Source organism: Sceloporus undulatus, chromosome 3 (genome assembly GCF_019175285.1).
Source record: "Sceloporus undulatus isolate JIND9_A2432 ecotype Alabama chromosome 3, SceUnd_v1.1, whole genome shotgun sequence".
Classification (NCBI taxonomy): Eukaryota; Metazoa; Chordata; class Lepidosauria; order Squamata; family Phrynosomatidae; genus Sceloporus; species Sceloporus undulatus.
In genome coordinates this window covers 180664571-180687278 of record NC_056524.1, presented here as the reverse complement: position 1 = coordinate 180687278, position 22708 = coordinate 180664571, and the positions used below count along the sequence as shown (strand labels likewise).

The window sequence follows — 22708 nt, the reverse complement described above, 5'->3', positions numbered from 1 at the left end:
TTATTATTATTATTATATCCAAATGCATCCAAGAAAGTAGACTTAGGCAGCAGGCACTTCCCTAGACCTAAGTCTACTTTCAAAGGTGCTTCAAGATCTCTCTCTACACATTGTTGTTGTTGTTGTTATTGTATCCTAATGCATCTAAGGAAGTAGATTTAAGTCTAGGAAAGCTCCTGCTGTCAACGTCTTTCTTACAGTGAGTCTCAAAGGTGATGCAAGATCTCTCTCTACGTATTATCATTATTAATTATTACATCCAAATACATCTGAGGAAGTAGGCTTGGGTCTAGGAAAACTCTTGCTGCCACTTTCTTCCTTCCAGTGAGTCTCAAAGGTGCCTCAAAATCTCTATATTATTATTGTTGTTGTTATATCCAAATGCATTTGAGGAAGGCAACTTAAGTTTAGGAGGGCTCCTGTTCCCAACTTTTCTCTTCCAGTGAGTCTCAAAGGTGCTACAAGATCTCTCTATTATTATTATTATTATTATTATTATTATTATTATTCCCAAATGCATCTGAGGAAGTAGACTTAGGTCTAGGAAAGCTCCTGCTGCCAATTTCTTTCTTTCAGTGGGTCTCAAAGGAACTTCAAGATCTCTACTTATTATTATTATTCTTAATGTATCCAAATGCATCTGAGGAAGTAGACTTAGGTCTAGGGAAGCTCCTGCTGCCAATTTCTTTTCTCCATCTCTACACATCATTATTATTATTATTATTATTATTATTTCATGGAGTCCAGTGAGTCTCAAAGGTGCTAGGAGACGTTCCCTAGCCTTGAGGCAAGGCCCTTAGAGCGGTGCCAAACCGGGCTACCCCCGCAGTGTGGCTGCAGCCTGAGGCGAAGTGTGGCCTGAGAGGAGGAGGAGGAGGGGGGGAGGGCGCGGGCGCCATGGCGGTGGTGTTGTCCTGGGGGCGGCGCATGCGCAGTGGAGTCGCCGGCTCCTGGCCGGAGAGTAAAGCCGGCAAAGAAGAGTGTGAGGACTCGGAGGTAAACGAAGGGAGAGCTCCCCTTCTCCTCCTCCTTCGCCTCCTGCTCCATGGTGCGCTTCCAGAGCGGAGGGGAAGGCGCCGCCGCTGAACCAGAGCGATGGGAGCTGGCAGAGGGGCTCCACTCAGGGGCCCAGGAGGAGGAGGAAGAGGAGCAACAGGAGCCATGCCTAGACCCCGACGTGGAGGCGGAGAGGGAGAAGGAGAAGGCGAAGGCGGGTGGCAGTGCCCAGGAGCCAGGAGGAAGCCTCGGCTGCCCTTCATGCTGCTGCTGCCCCCGAGGGGGCTTCTCCTGGAGAGTCCCGCCTGGTGGGTGAGGAGGAAGGAAGGAAGGAAGGAAGGAAGGCAGCCCCTGGCTGTTGGTGGGGATACACGCTTCATCATTTGCTTATTATTGTTGTTTACTATCAGGAGCATGTCCTCCTCCTTGAGGGCACAACAAACTACAGTTCCCAGTTTGAGGCAACTTTAACTGCCCTGGCTCAAGGCTAGGGAATCCTGGATACAACAACAACAACAAGTATAGAGAGGTCTACTAGCACCTTTCTAGCAAAAGGAAGCAGTTGGCAGCAGGAGCTTTCCTAGACCTAAGTCTACTTCCTCAGATGCATTTGGGATATAATATGGGGAACTGTAGTGTTTGTGGGACGTTGAGCCTCCTCCATCAGAGAGAGAGAGAGAGAGAGAGAGCTCTGGTGCCACAATAAGCTACACTTTAATTCCAGGATTCCCCATCACTGAGCCGCCAGGGCAGTCAAAGTGGTCTGAAACTGGGTTGCTTTTGCAGTATCTTTTGGACTCTTAGTCTCCAAGGTGCTACAAGATCTCTTTACATACTCGTTTTACAGACCAATGTGGATATATCTTTGAATTCTCTGGAAGAGGAGGTTCAAATGTAGGGATATTACCAAAGAAAAATTCAAGAAGTTCAAAAAGAAAAAGTAGGGAGGCAACAAGTTCAAAAGAATGTAGGGACACTACCAAAGAAAAATGTGTGTGTATATATATATATATGTAGGGACATTACCAAAAAAACCTGAAACACACTTCTAGCAATCTGAATCCATGCTTCTTAGTCCTGCTCAAAAGGGAGGACATTGTGGAATTCCTCCTGGACAGAGGCTCATGATCCCAACCTCTCTCTTCCACTTAGTCTCAAAGGTGCTACAAGATCTTACATACTCATTTTAGAGACCAACACGGCTATATCTTTGAATGCCTTTGTTTTTAGTATGCAGAGGTATCTTGTAGCAGTTTGGGGGTTAATTACACGAAAGAAGTTGTAGCATAAGGTTTCGCAGACTTAGGTCTACTTCCTCAGGCACAGGGGAGGGTGCCTTACAATTGGCAGACTGTATATACTGTACTCATATATAAGTCTAAAAACTTTAGTCTAAAAATTCACCCAAAAAACCTGCATCGACTTATCCACGGGTCAATGTAAGTACTGTACTTTAACTCTGATTAAAAAACATAACCATCCCCTGGTAAAAGGCAAGAGTGTAATGTGTCTTGAAAGTACTGACTTCACTCTATTCTTTCATCCATCCAGTCTTTAGTTTGAGCACAAACAGTTCTGCCTGCTGGGATTTTGTAAGTTCTTTGGCATTGTTTTCCTTTGCTTCATCCTTTAGATCCTCTGCTACATCATGCCCCTATGCTTTTTCCTCTACTGCACCTGAGGAAGTAGTTCAAGTTTACTTAAAGGTGCAGGGAAGGGTGTCTTACAACTGGCATACTGTATAAACTCATATATAAGTCTAAGAGACAACTTCTTTCACATAGTTTGTCTCTAAAGTGCTGCAAGATCCCTTTGCATGTTGACAGTCCAGACTAAGAGGGTTATGTCTCTGAATTCCTTTGCTTTAATTGTTTTTATTAGTTTGAATTATTTCACTTGGAAGACCCTTCTTCCCCCCTGCACATGAGGAAGTAGACCAAGTCTATGAAAGTTTATGCTATAACCTCTTTCTTTTAAAGGTGCTGCTGGGAACTGCCCAGAAGCCCATCGGTGGTGGCAGCTGTGCTTTTTGCTGCCTCTGAAGAAATTACTCCTGGAGAGGCACAGCTGGTGGCTGAGGAGGGAAGGTGGCAGGGCTTGTCCTCAGGTGAACTTTCCTCCGTGGTTGTGGAGGCTGCCATGGCATGGGCAGGGCAGAAGCAAGTGATCCAGTAACGGTGAGGGTGGCAAACAAGCCTTAGCTTGCCTGGAGGCTGCCATGGCATGGGCAGGGCAGAAGCAAGTGATCCAGTAACGGTGAGGGTGGCAAACAAGCCTTAGCTTGCCTGGCACCACTGACTGTAAGCTGCCCCCCCCCTTAGTCCTGCCCCGTATCTTATGTCAGGAATCATTCCTGTCATCCCTGAATGCCTTGAATAGCGTAATGCCTTGAGCAGCCTTGAACACATAAAATCCGGGGAATTTAATTAATTTCTTTCCAGGGATTTTGACTGAATATTCCGGTAAATATTGGGGAATTCCAGGGATTTTGGATTTTGGTAAAACATTCTGGGGAATATCTTCGAGGCTTGTTGGCAACACTGGCCTTGAAGGTGAAAACAACACTCGCACCCTTTAATTCTCGCTCTCTCACACCTTTGCTTTTAGTATGCAAAGGGATCTTGTAGCACCTTTGAGACTAACTATGTGAAAGAAGTTGTAGCCTGAGCTTTCGGAGACTTAGCTACATCCAGGGTGACCAGATGTCCTAATCACAAAGAAGGACAAGGCACTGAAGAAAAATGTAGGGCATTAACAAACAAAAGCTAAAAAGTGTAAAGCTATAAATTCATCCTTCCTGACATGCTCAAAAGGGAGGACAATTACTTCTGGGCTGAAGATTGAAATATAGCACATGTCCTGGAAAAGGCGGACATCTGATCAACTTGTCCACATCTGTGTCTGAGGATGTAGTCAATCTGGGAGAGGTGGAATATAAATAAATATTATTTATTTATTTATTTATTTATTAGACCCAGTCTGAAAAAGCTCATGCTACAACTTCTTTCCCATGGTTAGTCTCAAAGGTGCTACAAGATTCCTTTGCGTACTGATCTGAAGAAACTTGCCAAGAAAACCCCAGTGATAGAGTCACCTTAGGGTCGCCATAAGTTGGAAACTACTTGAAGGTACACAATGACAAAAATTCCAGGCTGACATGGCTATGTCTCTGAATTCTTTGCTTTTAGTTATATTTGTTAGTTTTATTAATGTTATCTAATCATCCAGCACTTGACGTCCTAGGATGGGACAAAACCATTTTTTTTAAAGAGTGTTGATTTGACAGCCTAGCATTCTGTGAGCTACTACTAGCAGTGCTTTCAGCAAAAGCAATTACAGCATACAGAATTAAACTTGCAGAGAAGTCCACTATGATGTGTTTTTAATCCAAGTCTATATAAATTGATGAGCAAAGGCTAATTCCATAGGCTTTTCCAGCACATTAGCTATTTTGTTTGCTCTCGTTGTTAAGATCCCTTTCCTAAACCCAAAGGCCACTTTTTTTTACTCCTTTGATAGATTCTTAGAATAATCAGAAACTCTACTCAGGAATTTAGATGTTTCTGTGTATCTGCAATACTCTTTAAGTAATTGTAGGATTAGCCTTATATATGACTAGTTTTTTTGGTGCAATAAACCTTTGTACTGATCCGCTGTACTAACTGAAGGAGACAAAGGTTTGAATCCCTACTCAGCTAAGGAAATCCACTGAGTGATTTTAAAGGAAGGCACATCCCCACTTAGAAAACATATGATTCACATAAAGGAGGAAACCACAATCAAAGCATAATATTTTTGGTTGTTTGATTGGTTAAAATCATGTTAAACATAATTTTAAATGTGCTTTCCCTTTGTCCTGGTACTTTTGCATTTATTTGCCAGAAGACTAGAAGGGTGGAGATGGTTTAGTTGTTAGTAAGCAATTCAGCATTATCCTGCTTGCACATTTCTCTTTATCTCTGCAATTAAAAGAGAAAGAGATCTATTGGGTTTTTTAAAACTTAAATTAAAGCTGAAATTCCAGGAAGCAGACTGTGATATTTCTGAAGGGATTATGTTCCTACAAAACCTCTGTTCCTCAGCCCATTTATTACTGCAGGTCTCCATGCTGAACTGTTAACATTTTTTACCATAAAGTCAAAGTACATTAGGTAACACATTTTCATATTAAAGGTCCCCCCAAGAAATATAAGCATTTGTTAAATTATTTACAAATGGCCACAACTTATAGAAATTATTTTTGTTGTCACTTGTGTGTGGATTATACTCAGGATGAAGGAAGTAGAACAATGGCAGGGTCATAGTTATTCTTTCTATGATTCTCTTCCCTGGCATCCCTTCTCCATCCCAACCACACATACCCGTTTTCAGCATTTATCGCTTAGATGCAATGATTTCCCAAATGTGATTGAGTTAGGATTTTTTATTATTATTATTTAAAGAATTTAGATGCTGTCTTTCTTGGCAAACCCTGTTCAACGTGGCCTTCAAAAATTGATTAAAGCAACGTAAAATATTTTTACACAGAAATGAACCAATTCCCAATCTAGTGTAAAACTAGCAAAAACATTCCCTTTCTTCTTAAAAGAAGCTAATGGATACAGGCCAAAGATCCTGCATAATTCTTTGTCCAGTACTTTCAAATACAATGTGGCTGATGTTCTTAAAACATTCTAGATAACATATTGGCAAGGATGTTGAAGAAAGGAGAATGATTTACTGCTGTATTGCAGTATTATTTAACCGGACAAACAAATGAAACATCTGACTGTGAAAACATGTTCTTGACCTTTCAGAACGCAACAGGTTGCGTCTCCTACATAATTCATGTGAAGTGCAGGGAAAAGATTGAGCGATGTAAGAGGTATGAGATGAAAGGACCTTCTTCGGGCAAAATAGCTGTTCTCCTTTCAGTATGCTGCCAACCCTTCAAAGTACATGTCATATAATGAAGATAGTAATTTGTGGCCTTCTGGATTTTGTTCGTCTGCAACTTCCATTGTCCTTTAGCATTGGCTGTGCTAGTAAAGCTGGTAGGAGTCTCAGTCCAACAATTTCTGGATGCCACAGATTGCCTAGCCCTGCTATATCACACAGTGGTGGCCAAATTCTAGGCCTCTAGGATCTACATTGTTTTTTATTAGCATTCCAAGAGCCACCAACCAGAATCTGGTGCAGCATACATTGAAGACTCATGTTTTTGTTGGTATGGGTAGATAGCAGCTTTTCCATGCTGTCATTGTGTTTACAGTTGCTGTGGTCATTTCATCATCTTGTGAGAAAATCTTCTGGTGATGAACAGCTCTCTTCTTACCATAGGTACATTGGTTCTCAGCTGGCAGATACAGCCTGCCAACTGCTCCAAACCAATGCTACACAAAGTGGTGGTCTTTGAACCATTGGCCTCCAGTCCCTAATGAGTTTCCAAAAAAGAAAATATTATAGCTTGTGAAACAAATATGATACCAGTCCTTGGCACATTGAGAAAAATATTTGCTGTTTCTTCACATCAGACACATAAGACATACTGATTCAGTAGAGCAGTGATGGCGAACCTATGGAATACGTGCCAGAGGTGGCATTCAGAGCCCTCTCTGTGGGCACATGTGCTGTCGTCCCAGCTCAGAGTTTGCCAGTGTTTGTTACTAGAAAGCCAGAGGGACACGGCACTTTGCAATAAATATGTGGGTTTTGGGTTACAGTTTGGGCACTCGGCCTCTAAAAGGTTCACCATCACTGCAGTAGAGCATATGTTTGTCAGGAAAAAGCCACATGGGATATATAGTCACAAGAAATATAATGTGTATATGAATGTATTTGAAGGTAACATGACACAGCAAAAGTTATTGAATTGTCACACAGGTGTTGTAAGTAATGTAATTAGAAGGTCCTGAAAGCCAAGGACATATGAGGCAATGACAAAGTGAAAAGATGCAAATTGATATCACCTGAGAGTCATTGAGTGGACAGTAGTGTATGATGCAATGTGAGGGCTAGATTGAGCCAAGTATGGTATGTCAATCATAATGTATGTACACGCCCAGGAGGTGGCAACTGTATAATGAATAGAGAGACAAATGTCTGTATAAGCAATAATGTATGGCAATACTTTTTGTGGGTATTGAGGAGTATAGTAGTGTGGGTATTGAGGAGTATAGTGAGTTTTGTGAGTAGTGAATTGTTTTGTGCATAGTGTATATATTAGAATAAAAGTAGATCTTTTATATAAGAAGACTACTGTGTTGACTGGTGTCTTGAGAGCTGAACAAGAACCAGCAGACTCCAGAGAAGATTGGAAGATATCTTCAGCCAATACTCAGAGCTACTGGTCAAACTGGTTGTTCTTCCGCTGACCAGGGTGGTGAGAGTGAAAGCCAGGAGAAGAGCTGCAACTCCCATCATCCCTAACAATGTTCTCTCCCTTGGGAGATTAAGATTAATTTTCTGTCATGATGAGACTTCAAAACAAGACTTTGTGGAACCATCCATTTAGTTCCAGTAGCTTATTGCTTAGATAAAGACTTCTGATCTTAGAGATTTGTTTTCAGTACCAGAACTGAAATAAGATCACAGACTCTCACCATAACAATTCATTCCAGGTTATAACAATCTTACTTCATTTCAGGGAGTGGGAGATTCATATTGTTGGTATTGTTAAAATAAGTTAGGAATTGTTGCCAGCCTATTGCAAGACAAAGGGAGAAAAGGGGAGGGGATTAATTAAAAAGCACTCTTCTTCCAGGTTTGTCCAGCATTTTTTAGTGGATGACAGTAATATCCTTAAGATGAAACCATATGGCACCAGGTTCTAAAGATCCATTTTCAAACATTTTGGACAAAAGAGAGAATTTTTGAATCTTTAGACTTCACCTGAATATCGTTTGACCTCAGCTTAGAGGATAATACCATCATCCACTGAACAATGCTAGAAACAGTGTTCTAAACTGTCACCTTGTATGCAGCTTGCCAAAACAGTTTGTTCTTGATACATATTTTTAAGTTCTGTTTATTAATTTCTTCAATATTTCTATACTAATATCTAGAGAATCGACGTAGTGGTATAGTTTGAGTTATATGACTCTGGAGACCAGGTTTGGATCCCCACTCAGCCATGGAAACGCACTGGGTGTCCTTGGAAAAGTCACACACTCTCAACCTTGGAAGAGAGGAAAGTCCAACCTCCTGTGAACAAATATTGCCAAGAAAATTCTGTGATAGATTTGCCTTGGGGTCACTATAAAGTCAGCAATGACTTGAAGGCACACAACAAAAACAGCAAACCTATATCTGTACCTGTCCTATCGTAGTCCCACAGGACTGTACTAAGATGGCTCACCGCATGAATTAAAAGAAAATACAGCGTAAAAACCAATAAGCAGTTATTAAAAACAAATAAACTATCACACTGAATGAAAACTATTAAAATATATAACAGGAAAAAGTGAGTGAACTACCCCCATTAAAAGATCCCCAGTAATTAATAGTCAAAATCTTTTCTGATTAAAAAGATGTTTGCCTGCCAGCAGAGAATGGTCAGTACTACTGTGATAGGGAGGTCCACAGCCTAGGAGCAGCCACCAAGAAGACCCTCTCTCATACTGTGTAATATTTTGCTTTGTGTTTGTGTAGAGGTATATTTCTTTCCACACATTTTCAGTAACATTAGAGAAATTGTCCATTATTAGTAGTATATATGACATCTGTCCAATGTTGTATAGAATTATTGAGATTTTAGCCTTAGCTTTCTTCAGATGAACATCAGGGGATTTTCCCCACACTCCGAACAGCAGCATATGAGAAACTGCTTTTGACAGTGCTCTCAATTTCAGAAGAGTCTTATAATATGATATTGGTGGATAGAGGAAGGGCTCTTGAGCAATCTTTTCCGTGAATCCTAGCCCACTTTAATAATTTCAGTATTGAATTTGGCAGTTTATTCTTCAGATGGCAAATAGAATACTACATTGATACTTGATATTCTCTTCTTGTTTTTCACTCTGTATAATTCTCTTCACTTTTTGTTTTTCTTCAGTCAGCTGCAATCCATCCTGAGTCTCTTTAGTTAATCTAATGTTTCAGACAGTATTGTAACATCACATTAATATGGGTCTGTATTGTATTATTTAAATAAAGTGGGGCTATAATATAATTAAGTGATCAAAATCAGTACACATCAGAAGCGACTGTCATGGAACATGACCAAAAACTAGTATGCAGAGACAAAAAAGAGATGTTTGTTCTTTTAGAAAAATTCTAGATTAAAAACATAATTAAAGAGAAACTGAGCATGCATTATGTCAAGTATTTTGCTTTAATCTCTCTGAAAACTGTTGCATTTTTTCTGTAGCAGTGCATTAGAAATGTTTGGATTCAAGTCTTTTCCATTTTCATTTTAAAGCATATGAAAGAGTTTATCCTTGCTTTTGTTAGTGACTACCTTTGCATTCTACATATCTTCCAAAAATATAATACTCCAGGTAACATTAAATCATTAATATTATTAATGTTATTAATCATTAAAATTAATTAAACAGAGAAACCTTTAATGGTAATCAAAATCATTAAAATCATCACAGTAATCAAGAAGCATCAAAGCACATTAAAAGCCATCACAAATAATTGTATCTCTAAATATTTTCTAAATATAGAGAGTGAAAACTCAAACATTTGAGATGAGTGCATTTCACAATTAGGAATATAAGTTTAGGAACTATGTATTTCATTTGTAAACAAGCTGTTATATAGCATGGTTTTTTTAACTACCTTGGACCCTTGGTATCTGCTGGGGTTTGGTTCCAGGACCCCCCCCCCCCAAATGGATAGCAAAATCCATGGATGCTCAAGTACAGTGGTACCTCGGGATACGAAATACCCAGGTTACGAAATTTCCGGGATACGAAAAAATCCCATAGGAAATAACTGTTCCGGGTTACGAATGTTTTTTCGGGTTACGAAAATTTTTTTGGTGCTTTTCGGCGCTATTTCACACGAAATCGCGGCTTTTCCCCATTAGCGCCTATGGGTTTTCGGCTTGCGAAGGCTTTTCAGGTTACGAAAGCGGCCGCGGAACGAATTAATTTCGTAACCCGAGGGAGCACTGTACCTTTAAATACATGGCCTAGTAAAATGATGTCCCTTGGAATTTATATATTTTTTGAACATTTTCAAGCCGTGGTGGATAAAGAATCTGTGGATACAGAGTGCTGATTGTATATTTAAACACTCTAAACCAAAACCTGTGTTTGGGATACTGCTTTATTGAAGAAATCTGTAATGGGCGGAGAATGAATGAGAGGCAACACTGTGTAGCCATCTTATGGAAAAAGTAAAATGTGCAGGGTTAGACCACACATTTGTAGTAGTAGCTGACACATATCTTTAAGCAGGGGTCTGTTCCAACCATATAAATGGTGAGGAATAAGGATGAGTGTATAGGTGGGTGCCCCCACGTAGTTGTTTTTTGTTGTTCTTGGGCTCAGTTCTGACAGTGTGTGAGACATAAACAGTGGAAGGCAGAATAGGTTTCAGCAGCACATATGCACCATAAATCCATTTTGCATATTCCCCAGACCTTTTCTCAGAGTAAAAGTCCATTTGAGAAAACATATCATGGTTGAACAAAATTATCTACAACAAACCATGAAATGTTGATGTATTTACACTCATATTATTTATACAAGGGATGCAGTGTCTCAGCAGTTAAGACACTGATGATTTCAAGATCAGCAGGTTGGCAGTTGGAGACCCAAGCAGCACATGATGGGGTGAGCTCCCATCACTAGTCCCAGCTTCTGCCAGCTTAGCAGTTCGAAAGCATGTAAGAGCGCAAGTAGATAAATATCACTTGGATGGGAAGGTAACAGCATTTCCTGCAGTGATGCTGGCCACATGATTATGGAGTTCTCTTTGACAAAGCTGGCTCTTTGGCTTAGTAACAGAGATGAGCACTATCCCTTACAGTCGGATACAACTAAGTCTTGTCAAGGGAAGACCTTTACCTTTATTAACCGATCATTTAATACCCGTACACATACATCTGTAAACACTGGCCAGGTTAGTGTTCCCAGGCATGTGTATGTGTAATGCCCATACTGAGGGAAGGATCCTAGAGTGTACTTCTATCAGTAGAACAGCAGAGCCTGACTAAATCATTGGGGTGGTGGGTTAAGTCTCCTTTCCCCAAAAGGTTCTCTAGAGGCCTGGAAGAATGTCCAGAGCTAGATTTCAGGTGGCACAGAGCTTCACAGAGAGAGAAGAAATTCCACGAGCAAAATGCTGGAGTTATCCAAGTGTATCAATAGAGGAATAATGTTATGAAATTAGTATTTTCTGAAGCAGTTGTAATGTGCAGAACTTCATTGGGGGGAAAGAAAAGAGAGAGCAGAACAGCACATTTCTCTTTTTCAGAGAAGGTGGAGATTATCCACTTGTATACAAACCTCATCAATTAGTGAAGAATGACTCTCAGCTACCAAAATAATGAAAGATGAATGAAAGATGGACTTTCTGCGATAGATTAGAAAAATGGAAAAAGAAGGTGAAATGGTAAGTTAGCAAAAAGAGTTGGTAGATTTCACAAGACAAGAATAGGCATCTGTCATGAAAAGAATCCACGTATTAGCATTGGTTTCAAATTAGATGGTTCAGCTTATTTGGCTAGTTCTTAATCACGTCAGGTTCAAAGGCATTATCTGCAGGAAATGACCCAGTCTTATGGGCAGTTCCTTAGCAAAGTTTGAGCATTAGTTTTGAGAGAGAGAAAAACTTTTGGATATGCTATAGTGTTATCATGACCCTAAGCTGAACTTATCATGTGGTTTTCTTGGAAAGATTTATTCATAGGAGGTTTGCCATTGCTTTCCTCTTAAGACTGAGAGAGTCTGACTTGCACAAGGTTACCCAGTGAGTTTCCATGACCAAGAGGGGATTCAAACCCTGGTTTCCCAGAGTCCTAGTCCAGTGCTCAAATCACTACACCACACTGGCTCTAATACAGTAGTATCTCGTTAATCATAAACTGTTCAATATGTCCAATTATGTGAGAATCAAAATAGAAAGTCTGCTACTACTCAAAAGCTGATTTTAGTAGCTAATCAACTGGGGCCAAAATGGCAAAAATATGTCTGAATGTATTCTATCACTTTGAATTTTTGAGTACTGTATTAGAAAATATTGATTCTCAGCTTTTAGTTTCTGACACCTAGCAAGTGGAAAAAGTGCCTTGCCAAATCACTTCTTTCTTCCACATATCTGAGAGGAGCATCTTTTGCTTCTCCATCACTTTAGAAAATACCTTCTCACAAAAAAGCAATTCTAGAAATTATAATATTTGTGTGTATGTGTGTTTAAGCCTTGTGTATAAGGAAGCAGAGACATTGTGGTGACATTTTTTCCCTGAACAAGATGAGGATTAAATTGATCATTATATCCTGGTTCAGTATAGATAGACAAAATAACATTTTCAAAGCATTTTATGTTTGTGTGTGAGTGTGTGTGTGGGGGGGGGGGGGAGGGAGAGCTCTTTCAGCTATATCTGACATAAAAATTAATACAATGAGCCCTTGGTATCCACTGAGGTTTGGTACCAGGACTTCAGTGGATACCAAAATCCATGGATGGTCAAGTTCCATTATATACAGTGTCATGGGGGAAAGGTGTCCCTTATATAAAATAGCAAAATCAAGGTTTGTTTTTTGGAATTCATATATTTTTAGAATATTTTTGAATTGTAGATAATTGAATCCATGAATAAAGAATCCGTGGATATGTGGGGCTGACTGTACTGAAATTACTGCTTCAGACTATTTCTCTAAATACTTATTGGGGAATCATGTAATGATTTTCCTTGTGTCTGTAAAACAATGAATATTTCAGATGCAACTAAACATAGTTGAGCAGGAAGTGTGTGAGCTTTGGACTTGTACAGTCCTCTGTCTCACTCATGTGGCTGCAAGGAGACTGATCTTTGCATCTGAAAAAGACAAATTGTAGTAAATAGTTTACTGCAACAAGCCAAGATCAAAGCATGTTTAGTGATGCTGCCATATTAATAAGCCTTTAGACTAACCTCAGTTAGTCCTTTTTTGTATATATGTAATAATAACTTTTGGATATCCTTCCAATCTCTTCCTTGGGACTGCAGTAGCAGTGAAGAGAGAAACATGAACAGGGGGGATAGAGAAAACATAGAGGATAGATAATTTATACAATATTAATACAGTCAGCCCCCTATATCCACAGATTCAAGCATCCACAGTTTGAAAATATTTTTGAAATGTATACATTCCAAAAGCAAACATTGATATGGCCATTTTATGTAAGGAACACAATTTTACTACGCCGTTGTATTTAATGGGACCTAAACATCCACAGATTTTGTTATCCATTGGGGGGGGGGGATGCTAGAACCAAACCCCAGCAGATACCAAGGGCCCACTATACTGATATCAGAAAAACATATGATGTCCTTGGGATTTTAGTTGAATGTTAAGGATGCAAAGTACCAGACCAATACAAGAGAGCCCTGCATTCTGATATTTATCATGCATGAAGGTCCTCAGATGATGTTGGGCAAGTCACTTATTATTCCTCAGTTTAACACCACTTATACATAGTGCTGCAATAGGAAGTGATGGCACTGACATACTTTCCCGATATGGCTTTCAGAGCTATGCCAGTACAGTGGTTGTGGTGTTGTACAATATCTTGGGTAGCAAGGCCTTTGGTGCTCACTTAATTCCCAGATATTTGTGTATTTGTTGTTTAAAGAGGCCTTAGCACCACACAGCTTCAGTGAAGAGACATCATAGTTTCCTGGTGTCAGAAAAATAACAGAATAGTTCTTTTATAATACAGCAAAGGTGTGAATATCTCTTGATGAACTAATAATAATAATAATAAGTTTATTTGTATTTTTCCCGCTTCTCCCAACGGATTGAAGTGGGATTACAACCAAAAATCTCCATACAGGCAATCATGTCTAAAATACATATCATAAAAACATCACAAAGTATAAAAATTGCAATTTCAATAATTGCAGGGCAGCGGGCAGTTATGCTGCTATGACTGGAAGTGGGGTTTCCTGAAGTTCTTTATAGAAGGTCAGGTGGGTATGCCCACCAGAAGAGATCCGTCTTTAGTGCCTTCTTAAAGGCATCTAGGGTCGTGATGAGACGGATCTCCTCCGGCAGATTGTTCCATAACCTGGTGGCCATAGCTGTATATGCTCTTTTTGAAGTAACTGTTAGTCTGACCTTTGGGTAATCTAACAGATTCCTCCCTGTTGTCCTGAGGGTGCGAGGCGGATTGTTTAGGGAGAGGCGTTCCCTCAGGTAACTCAGGCCCAAGCCATGTAGGGCTTTAAAGGTAACAACCAACACTTTGTATTGCGCCCATAAGCTAACTGGCAGCCAGTGTAAGGATTTTAGGACAGGTGTTATATGATCTGACCTGGAAGTTCCAGTGATCAATCTGGCTGCTGCATTTTGAATTAATTGAAGCTTCCGAACCTGATACAAAGGTAGCCCCATGTAGAGTGCACTACAGAAGTCTAGACATATAAACAAAACACAAGCAACTATACAGCCCAGTTTTGTGACTAGTAAATGTACTTTATATTCCTTTGGTTTTCTAAAAGAAGTAAATGTGGCAATTTTTGTAATAATGAAATAGCTTTCTGTACCATCATGTCAAAAACTGTTTATACTTTCAGTAGCTATAAAAAAACAACCCTTTTGTTTTTCTCCTAAGAGTTAATTGGTCAAATGTAAATATTAAAAATACAGCTCAGGAAATGAGAGTGGGCACTTGGTATCTGCTGCGGTTTGGTTCCAGGATCCCCCATGAATACCAAAATCCGTGGATTGTCAAGTGCCATTAAGTACAGTGGCATAGTAAAATGATGTCCCTTTATATAAAATGGTAAAATCAAGCTTTGCTTCAGAAATTTATATATTTTTTGAATATTTTCAAGCTGTGGATGGTTGAATCTCTGGATAAAGAATCTATGGATACAGAGGGCCCACTGTATAGTTAAACTTGTTTTGCTCACTGCATTTTCCCACTGGATTTGCTAACTGGAAATCATAATTATTATATTGTAGGAATAAAGAAGAAACGTTCCTGCCCAGGTCTTGGACTGTTCTATACCCTCCTGTCAGCCTTTCTTTTCTCTGTGGCTTCTTTATTTCTGAAGAAAATTGAAGATTTACATTCAGTGGAAGTCAGTGCCTTTAGATGTATTTTCCAAATGATGTTTGTTCTTCCTGGTTTAATATACTACAAGTGAGTACTCCATCCTTTGTATGTGGAAAGGCAAATAAGAAATGCTTTTCAGTGTATAGGTGTGATTAATTACAAATTAGACAGGGTCCAATAAACAATAAAGTTCTTAACATACCCCCATAAACTTGAAATGATTCAAGAACACACTCTAATTTTCTGTCTTTTGCAGCAGACCTGACTTCTGTGACATTTTAAGCTAGTACAGGGTGTATGATGAATTAATAGGAATTTGAAGCAGATGATGAATGGTGGTTAATGAATATATAAGACCAATCAAATTGCCATGAGGCCTTAATAAAATGTCGGGGCTGCCACTGTATAGCATGAGTAGGCAAAAAAGTGAACCCATACTACTCCTGTGGGTTATTTGCCACTTTCTAGAAATTGTTTAGCTGTAGGCATTTTGCTTCTGGTGGGTCTCCCAGAACAGAAACAATAGTTACAGAGAAGTGACTTGAAGGAATGTGTGTATGGGTGAAAACGTCAGTTCTCCCTCCTATTTGCTAGTGTTTCACTCCTAAAGTTCTTCCTGATCCCAAAGATTTATGGACTACTTTGTTATGTTGCTTAACATACAACCAGTTCACCTATATCAGGTGTGGGACTTAAGTAGTCATGCAGATGTTGTTGGTCTGGAAATCTCACCAACCCTAATTTGGATAAACTATGATGACTAATGGTATGAGCTGCAATGCAACAACAGCTGCAGGGCTACACAGTTCCCACAACTGACCTATATATAATGTTATCCTCTATAGTTCTCCTCAGAAGTAAGGCCTGCTGAGATTGATGGGACTTGCTCACATATAAGCATGCATAGAATTGAAAACTTCTACTTAATTTCTTCAACAAGTTATTTGTCCTTGATAATTTGAAACAGACGTGTAAGAAACCGCATAATAAATGGTACTGAGACTGTAAGTGCTGAATATTAGGAGAACTTGCATGAAAGTGTCCCAGTAATGACATTCTGATAACTGTTAGACTAACCATACTTAGATTTAACATACAATTATCTGAAATCCACTGTATGAAGTTAATTGAATTGCTGTATGATTATGAAATCTTCATGCTAAGAGATAAATATCAAGCCTGTCTTTCTGTTTCTTTCATTTTAGAACAGGATTTTTGGGACCAAAAGACAAACGAATGTTTCTTTTTTTCCGAGGATTGCTTGGTTCTGGTGCAATGATTCTTCTTTATTATGCTTTCCAAGTGATGCCTCTCGCTGATGCTACTGTCATTACTTTCAGTAGTCCAGTTTTTACATCATTATTTGCCTGGATATTTCTCAAGGAGAAATATAGTCTTTGGGATCTTCTGTTCACCATCTTTACAATCACTGGAGTGGTTCTTATTGCAAGACCACCTTTTCTGTTTGGATCCAAAGTTTCGGGAATTGAAGGAAGCTACACAGATCATATCAAAGGGACAATAGCAGCAGTTACAAGTGCAGTAGCTGCTGCTTCAACTTTTGTTATACTAAGAAAGGTGGGGAAATCAGTGCATTACTTTTTATCCATTTGGTATTATGCAGTCATTGGGTTAATAGTGTGTGTAATAGCACTTTCTGTAATAGGTGAATGGAGTTTACCAAATTGTGGTATAGATAGATTTCTTCTAATAGCAATTGGACTATTGGGACTAGGTGGTCAAATATTTCTTACAAAAGCGTTACAAATAGAAGAAGCAGGTCCTGTAGCTATAATGAAAACAATGGATGTGGTGTTTGCTTTTATTTTACAAATTCTTTTTCTCAATCATTTACCAACCTGGTGGACTGTGGGAGGTGCCCTTTGTGTTGTTGCTAGCAGCTCTGGCACTGTCATTCGGAAGTGGCGTCAGAACTCCAAAAAGAGTACTAGAAATGAAATTTAATAAGCTTGAACTGCTTTCATTGCTAAAAACACAGCAAAGATCTTAAATATGAGTTTTAAATAATGCATCTATTGTTCTGTGTTTCTTCACAATCACATTTACTTGTCAAAGCAAAAGTAGATACCATAACTCACTGTTTTGTAGATGTGCCTTGATCCACATTGGGTTTTGTGTATCCAAGAAGATTTTGGCTTTTGTTTCATTAGTACCATTCCCCTCATTTTTGTGTTACAAAAATTTTGTTCTGAACTGAAATATCTTGATGACTGAATATGACATGGAGATCTACTGCTCATTGTAAAAATGCAAACCAAAATCTATTCAGCGTCCTTTAACTCTTAGGTGCACTTAAAGTAATAATTTGGATCCAAGCCATAATTTTTAATGCCATGCATCCCTTTTGTGTATGCCTTCATACAGTTAGTTCCTCAGAGTGAGTTCACACATTGTTTAAAAATGGGAGAAAGAAAATGGCATCAAAATTAACTTACCTATCTTCTTTCTTTTTTTGTTGTTGTTATCTGCCTTCTTGTAACTTGAAAAGCAGAACTCAAAGCAGAATTTCTGATTTCTTGTATAGAGTAATTTTGAGTTTTAGCATCACTTGGGATTCTCACATCTTATTTGGAAAGAGAAGCATGGATTCGGTTTTACAGTGGAAATATCAGTGATGTGTTCTCTATCATTTTCCAATTCTGTAAAACCTATAAAATGGCTGTTGCATTGCTAATAATGGTGCTCCCAGCTCCTATTATGGTGGATTGTTTTCTATGAACACACCAGGCACATTTCCCTGTCAGATAGAGGGACCTCCACTTTCATATACTGTATTGGACTGAACTGAGCCCAGTTCACATTTTAAATTTACCACATTTTAATGCGGTAAAGTTTGTACTAATACAAATTAAATATAAACTGAGTGTGCAAGCAGCAATGAGACAGGCTCATTCAAAATTACCATTTTTTTTCTAAAACCGTATTGTAATACAGCCACAAAAGCTTTTTAAATATAAAATGGAGTGGCATCTTGTGCTGCAAAAAGTTATTTACTTTAAAACCATCTACTTTAACATTATTTTCCAAAACAGTTTATATGCCAGGTTCATCAAATACAGAACTTCGGCTTTTTTCTAGAAGTTGTGTGAGGGGTAAATTCATAGTTTTTTCCCACTGAGGCTTGAAAGAAAATTATTTTATTTTTTTTTAAAAAAATGTTTACTGGTTTTGTTTTTCTATATTTTGTTGAAGCAAATGTTTATATATTTATAGTGATGTAAACTGAAATATTTATATTTCTATTTAAATATGCTGTTCTGAATAGATAGAGCAAAAGCCATATTGGCTCCTTCAATACTTTACCTGCTACAATTCAAGCAAAGAAGGACAGTGGGTGATAATCCCATGATGTCTGCCTACAGAACACACTGTCAGTGGAATTTACTCTGCCTCCCCCATACGGCCTCCTGATCATACTTCAAAATCTGCTCTGGAGCCTCCTGAATAGATTGAAGAAATGCAGTGTGAGGGAGGATAGGGAGGAGGGATCTCATGTTGTGAGCAGACATCTGGTTGTATCCATCTTTGAATGGAACCCAGTGAATTTATGTGCAAGTGGTCATTCTTCTCAATGCAACTTTGTTTAATACTATGCAAAGTGTTCTTAATATGTGCTTATTATGCTATGCAATAATAATGCTGCGGTCCCCATCTGGCCTCTGGAGAATGCAAAAAGGAGCTGCAAAAAGTGGCTCCTTTTTGCGCCCTACAAGGGATGCCATAGTCATGGTGGCACAGTTTTATGATGCCCCTTTGGGGCTGCATCATGTGGATGCAGCACCGGAGGAGCGTCATGATGGTATGCACCGTACAGACCAGCGTGCACCAAAATGGCACCCTGGGGCAGGGTTAGGGTGTCCAGCAAGCAGACACTGCACCCTAACTCTTCCAACAGACAGGCACAAAGTGCCCGTCTGTATTGGGCCTGAGTCTTCTTTTTTAATCAGAAAGCTTGTTCTATTGTCCTGTTGGTTGTATACATTTGATTGTGTACTGTTTTATATTTAGGAAGACAGCATATATATTCATAACTTGGTCAGTGAACCCATAGATCTTATTAAAAATGAACAGTATTATTATATTTTTATTGCTCCTTACTGTTTCTTCAACTGCACTAACATTTTCTATTTATGTGGTCCCAGACAAGTTACTATAGCTAGGCTACCTGGGTGTATTTGTCACCGCTTAAAAGAATGGTGCAGAAGATTTCATCTGTCAGCAGCTGTATTTATAAAAGCAAACACACCCCACAACTTTGTTATCATGTCGTTTGCTGCTAATGGTCCTGTGCCATTTCTGTTTTAATACTACAGAAAGAATATACTACGAGAACATCAAAATGAGAAACTTAGGCTGAAAACAGATGGCCTTAAAGGGGTGGTGCCATGCCGCTCCTTTGTGCGCTGGATTGGCGCCATGGCAACTGCACACCGCGGCCCCAATCTGACCTTTTCCTGGTGCCGGGGAAAGGGCGCCCATTTTGTGCCGAGGAAAGGGCATCCCTTTCACCGCTGCCACAGCTCTTCTCCACTCCTACGTTGTGTGCGTCTGGTCACTGCACATGAGTGTTCCCATGCTACCCACAGGGCAGTGTGAGGCCAGATTGGGGTTGGAGTTGAGGCGTGTGGCATGCATTCGCCACAGTCCCACACCATCCCCAAGCAGGCTATTATTGCTGGTCTGTTTTGACCCTTAGTGATTTCATATGTCAACATCAAATTTCCTTTTCTGCGCCTTATTAGAAACTAGGAAGTATTAGAACACTTTCTTTTGGGCTTTTGAAAGAAAAATGCAGGCAGAGTGCAGCAATGTAAAAATTTTTACAGTTTGTCTCATTAACGTCCTGTGAATCTCACCAGCATTTTTTTCCCTTTCTAGTTCTGAGTTAGGTAGCAAGATTTACAACTAGCATCTCACACTGACATTTACACATTTTAACACATCATTCCTAATTCACATAACTTTTCCCCAGTCACTAAATCCTGTTTGTATGTATTTATGCATTTTACTCATTTGCATTTTAAAATATACACTTTTATGTGTGCAATATTTCTTAGAAGTGCCCTGCAAGCCAGAATGAAGTGCCTATTTTCTCACCTGCAAAAATACTACTTTTTTCAAGGCTGTTGAATCCAGTTATTTTTTCCTCATCCCAAGAAGAATTAGTAACTTCCAAAAGAAATTGAGTATGTCATTATACTTAAACAACTGCCACCTGCCTGAGATCAGAACAATTTACAGCGTAAATTTACAGCGCTTTATAAAGGTTAATAATAATAATAATAATAACATGACTGTGGTTAACGTACATATAATTATGCATATGAATTAATTAATCCATTCATATTCAGGGAGCAAAATCTATTTTCTTGTGCATGCCTTGGCCATACATTAGAAAGTTTGTAGTAGGAGTGTGCTGTGTTCAGAAACAGGAAAGTGTTGTTGGTTTATAACAATAAATATTTTCATCTTATGGTCTGGAGCCAGCAAAATCAAAGCACTGGAACTTTGAGGAAGGACAAGCATTGTCTCAATCAGCCAGGCTCCCCATGCTGCTACATGACAAATTTCCTCTGCCCCCCCCCCCAAAAAAAATTCTGTACTGCAATGCAGTGCATGAGCTTAAACAATGTATTAGGATCTCATCAGCACCCCTTGTTTAATGTGTCACAACCTCTTGTTTTCATAGATGCTATTTCACATTTGCTGTCTCCCAATTCCATGAGCTGTAAAGAAGTTCAGGAGCAGCAACTAGAAGTCCTATTGTCTTTTGGATGAGAAAGCACCAGAGACTGGCTGCCTTATCTCATTAAAAACAAACCAGCAACCAGGGAGAAGCATGTTTATTTTTCTGTCTCCGCATGATGTTGAAACACATTCATTCTTTTTCAGTCATCAAAGCATAGAAGTGAATGGTAAAAACAGCCCTTTTACTGAACAGGTTTTTATAGCTTGGCAAAAGGGACAATTTTATGACATATTTATGACTATCTCCCACATTTTTACAGCTGGAAGAGAACGGAAGTGCTTCAGCATCATGCAGAGACTGAAAAGCAAACATGCTTCTATCCATTTGCCTGACAGGTTTGTTTTTAATGCAATAAGGCTATTAGAGTCTTTAGCAATCTGTGCTTTATTTGAAGAGGTGAACAAGCAGAGCATATTAGAAGCAACCAAAAGAAAAAAAAATGGTTTTTTGTGGGTTTTTCGGGCTATGTGGCCATGTTCTAGAAGATTTTCTTCCTGACGTTTTGCCAGCATCTGTAGCTGGCATCTCTGAAGATGCCAGCCACAGATGTTGGCGAAACTTCAGGAATAAAATCTATAACATGGCCGTATAGCCCGAAAAACCCACAAAAAATCATGGATGCCGGCTATGAAAGCCTTCGACTCAAAAGAAAAAAAGTCTAAGTAAAATAGTGCTGTCACTGATTTTGCTTCAGATTGTCAGAGAGCCACTGTTCTTTTTGCTCTGAGGCTACATCTAAGTTCTAGCTAACTTAGGACCAAGCTGGACATAATGAGATAATGATGTGATTTATTCACATATATGCTGTATTACTGTATAAAGTGTCTGTCCTTTTCTTTACATGAAAAAGAACATTCAGATATGTGCAAGCATGGGAAGAAAAATCTCTTGTCTCTCCGTAGTATCTGTTAATCATATTGATACTCTTTTATTTAAGCAATTGTCTCCCAGACTGGCACACTTTGAGTCTTGGAATGAACAGAACACAGTGGGAGCAGACAGAGTATCCTCTCTAATATGTTCCTATTCATCTATAGAATAGGCTACTATCACTGCCTGCTTTATATGTGAATGGAGCAATCCATTCTAGTTTGGCATTTATTATTTGCTTGCAAAACCTGGGGTCAAACTGGGCAATATGTTGGCACATTTGTGGAAAAGATGCTCACTGCAGTAATGAAAGATGTCTGATCATTGTAGCATATGATTGCACTCAACTGTGTCCCTTGCACTTGGACTTGAGGTACTTTTTTCTCACTGATCATCAAAAAGTAATTTACATATCTAATTACTGAAACATATAACTCAGAGGAAACTGCAATTTAAGAATATAAATGTGTTAGTCTCAGGGAATGTTCATTTCTTTTAATATTTAGTTTGATTCTCGGTTGCAAAATGGTTTCTGTTCCTGTGGGTCTCTTACTTCAATAGGATCAGGGTAATCAAGGAAATTTAAAGTTATTTTCTCAAACCTGTAGCAAACCATCAAGCAACACTAAGTAAAACTTTTGTGACACTTGCAGTAATGATGCAGCCCACACTCTTGAACAGTAGTGGATAAGCTGATACTGTCATAATTCATAACACTATCCTGGCATTATCCTGAAAGCACCTGGAATAAACAACTGTTCCCTGACTTTGTTAAAGGATTTAACCTTTCAGTAAAGTTTTAAAAATAAAGAAGAAAATGATTTTAAAGTACCTTTCTGTTACTGTAGGTATACTAAAGTTCTCCATCCCAACCAT

The 22708-nt window shown here is 39.1% G+C and overlaps 1 protein-coding gene across 5 annotated transcripts; it reads left to right on the top strand.

Annotated features, from left to right (window-relative positions):
• Positions 1-948: 948 nt before the first annotated feature.
• SLC35G1 (solute carrier family 35 member G1) lies at positions 949-21446 on the top strand. 5 transcript variants are annotated; one of them, XM_042459569.1, is made up of 4 exons: positions 949-1357; positions 15099-15279; positions 16398-16770; positions 21222-21446. In XM_042459569.1, exons 1-4 carry the CDS (start codon positions 1096-1098, stop codon positions 21261-21263), a joined length of 858 nt encoding a protein of 285 aa, XP_042315503.1. In that variant the 5' UTR covers positions 949-1095; the 3' UTR covers positions 21264-21446. The 5 variants fall into 5 exon arrangements, with proteins under 5 accessions (XP_042315503.1, XP_042315502.1, XP_042315500.1 ...); XM_042459568.1 differs by having other exon boundaries at positions 18479-21446; XM_042459566.1 differs by lacking the exon at positions 21222-21446 and having other exon boundaries at positions 949-1304; positions 16398-17885.
• The last annotated feature ends 1262 nt before the right edge of the window (positions 21447-22708 follow it).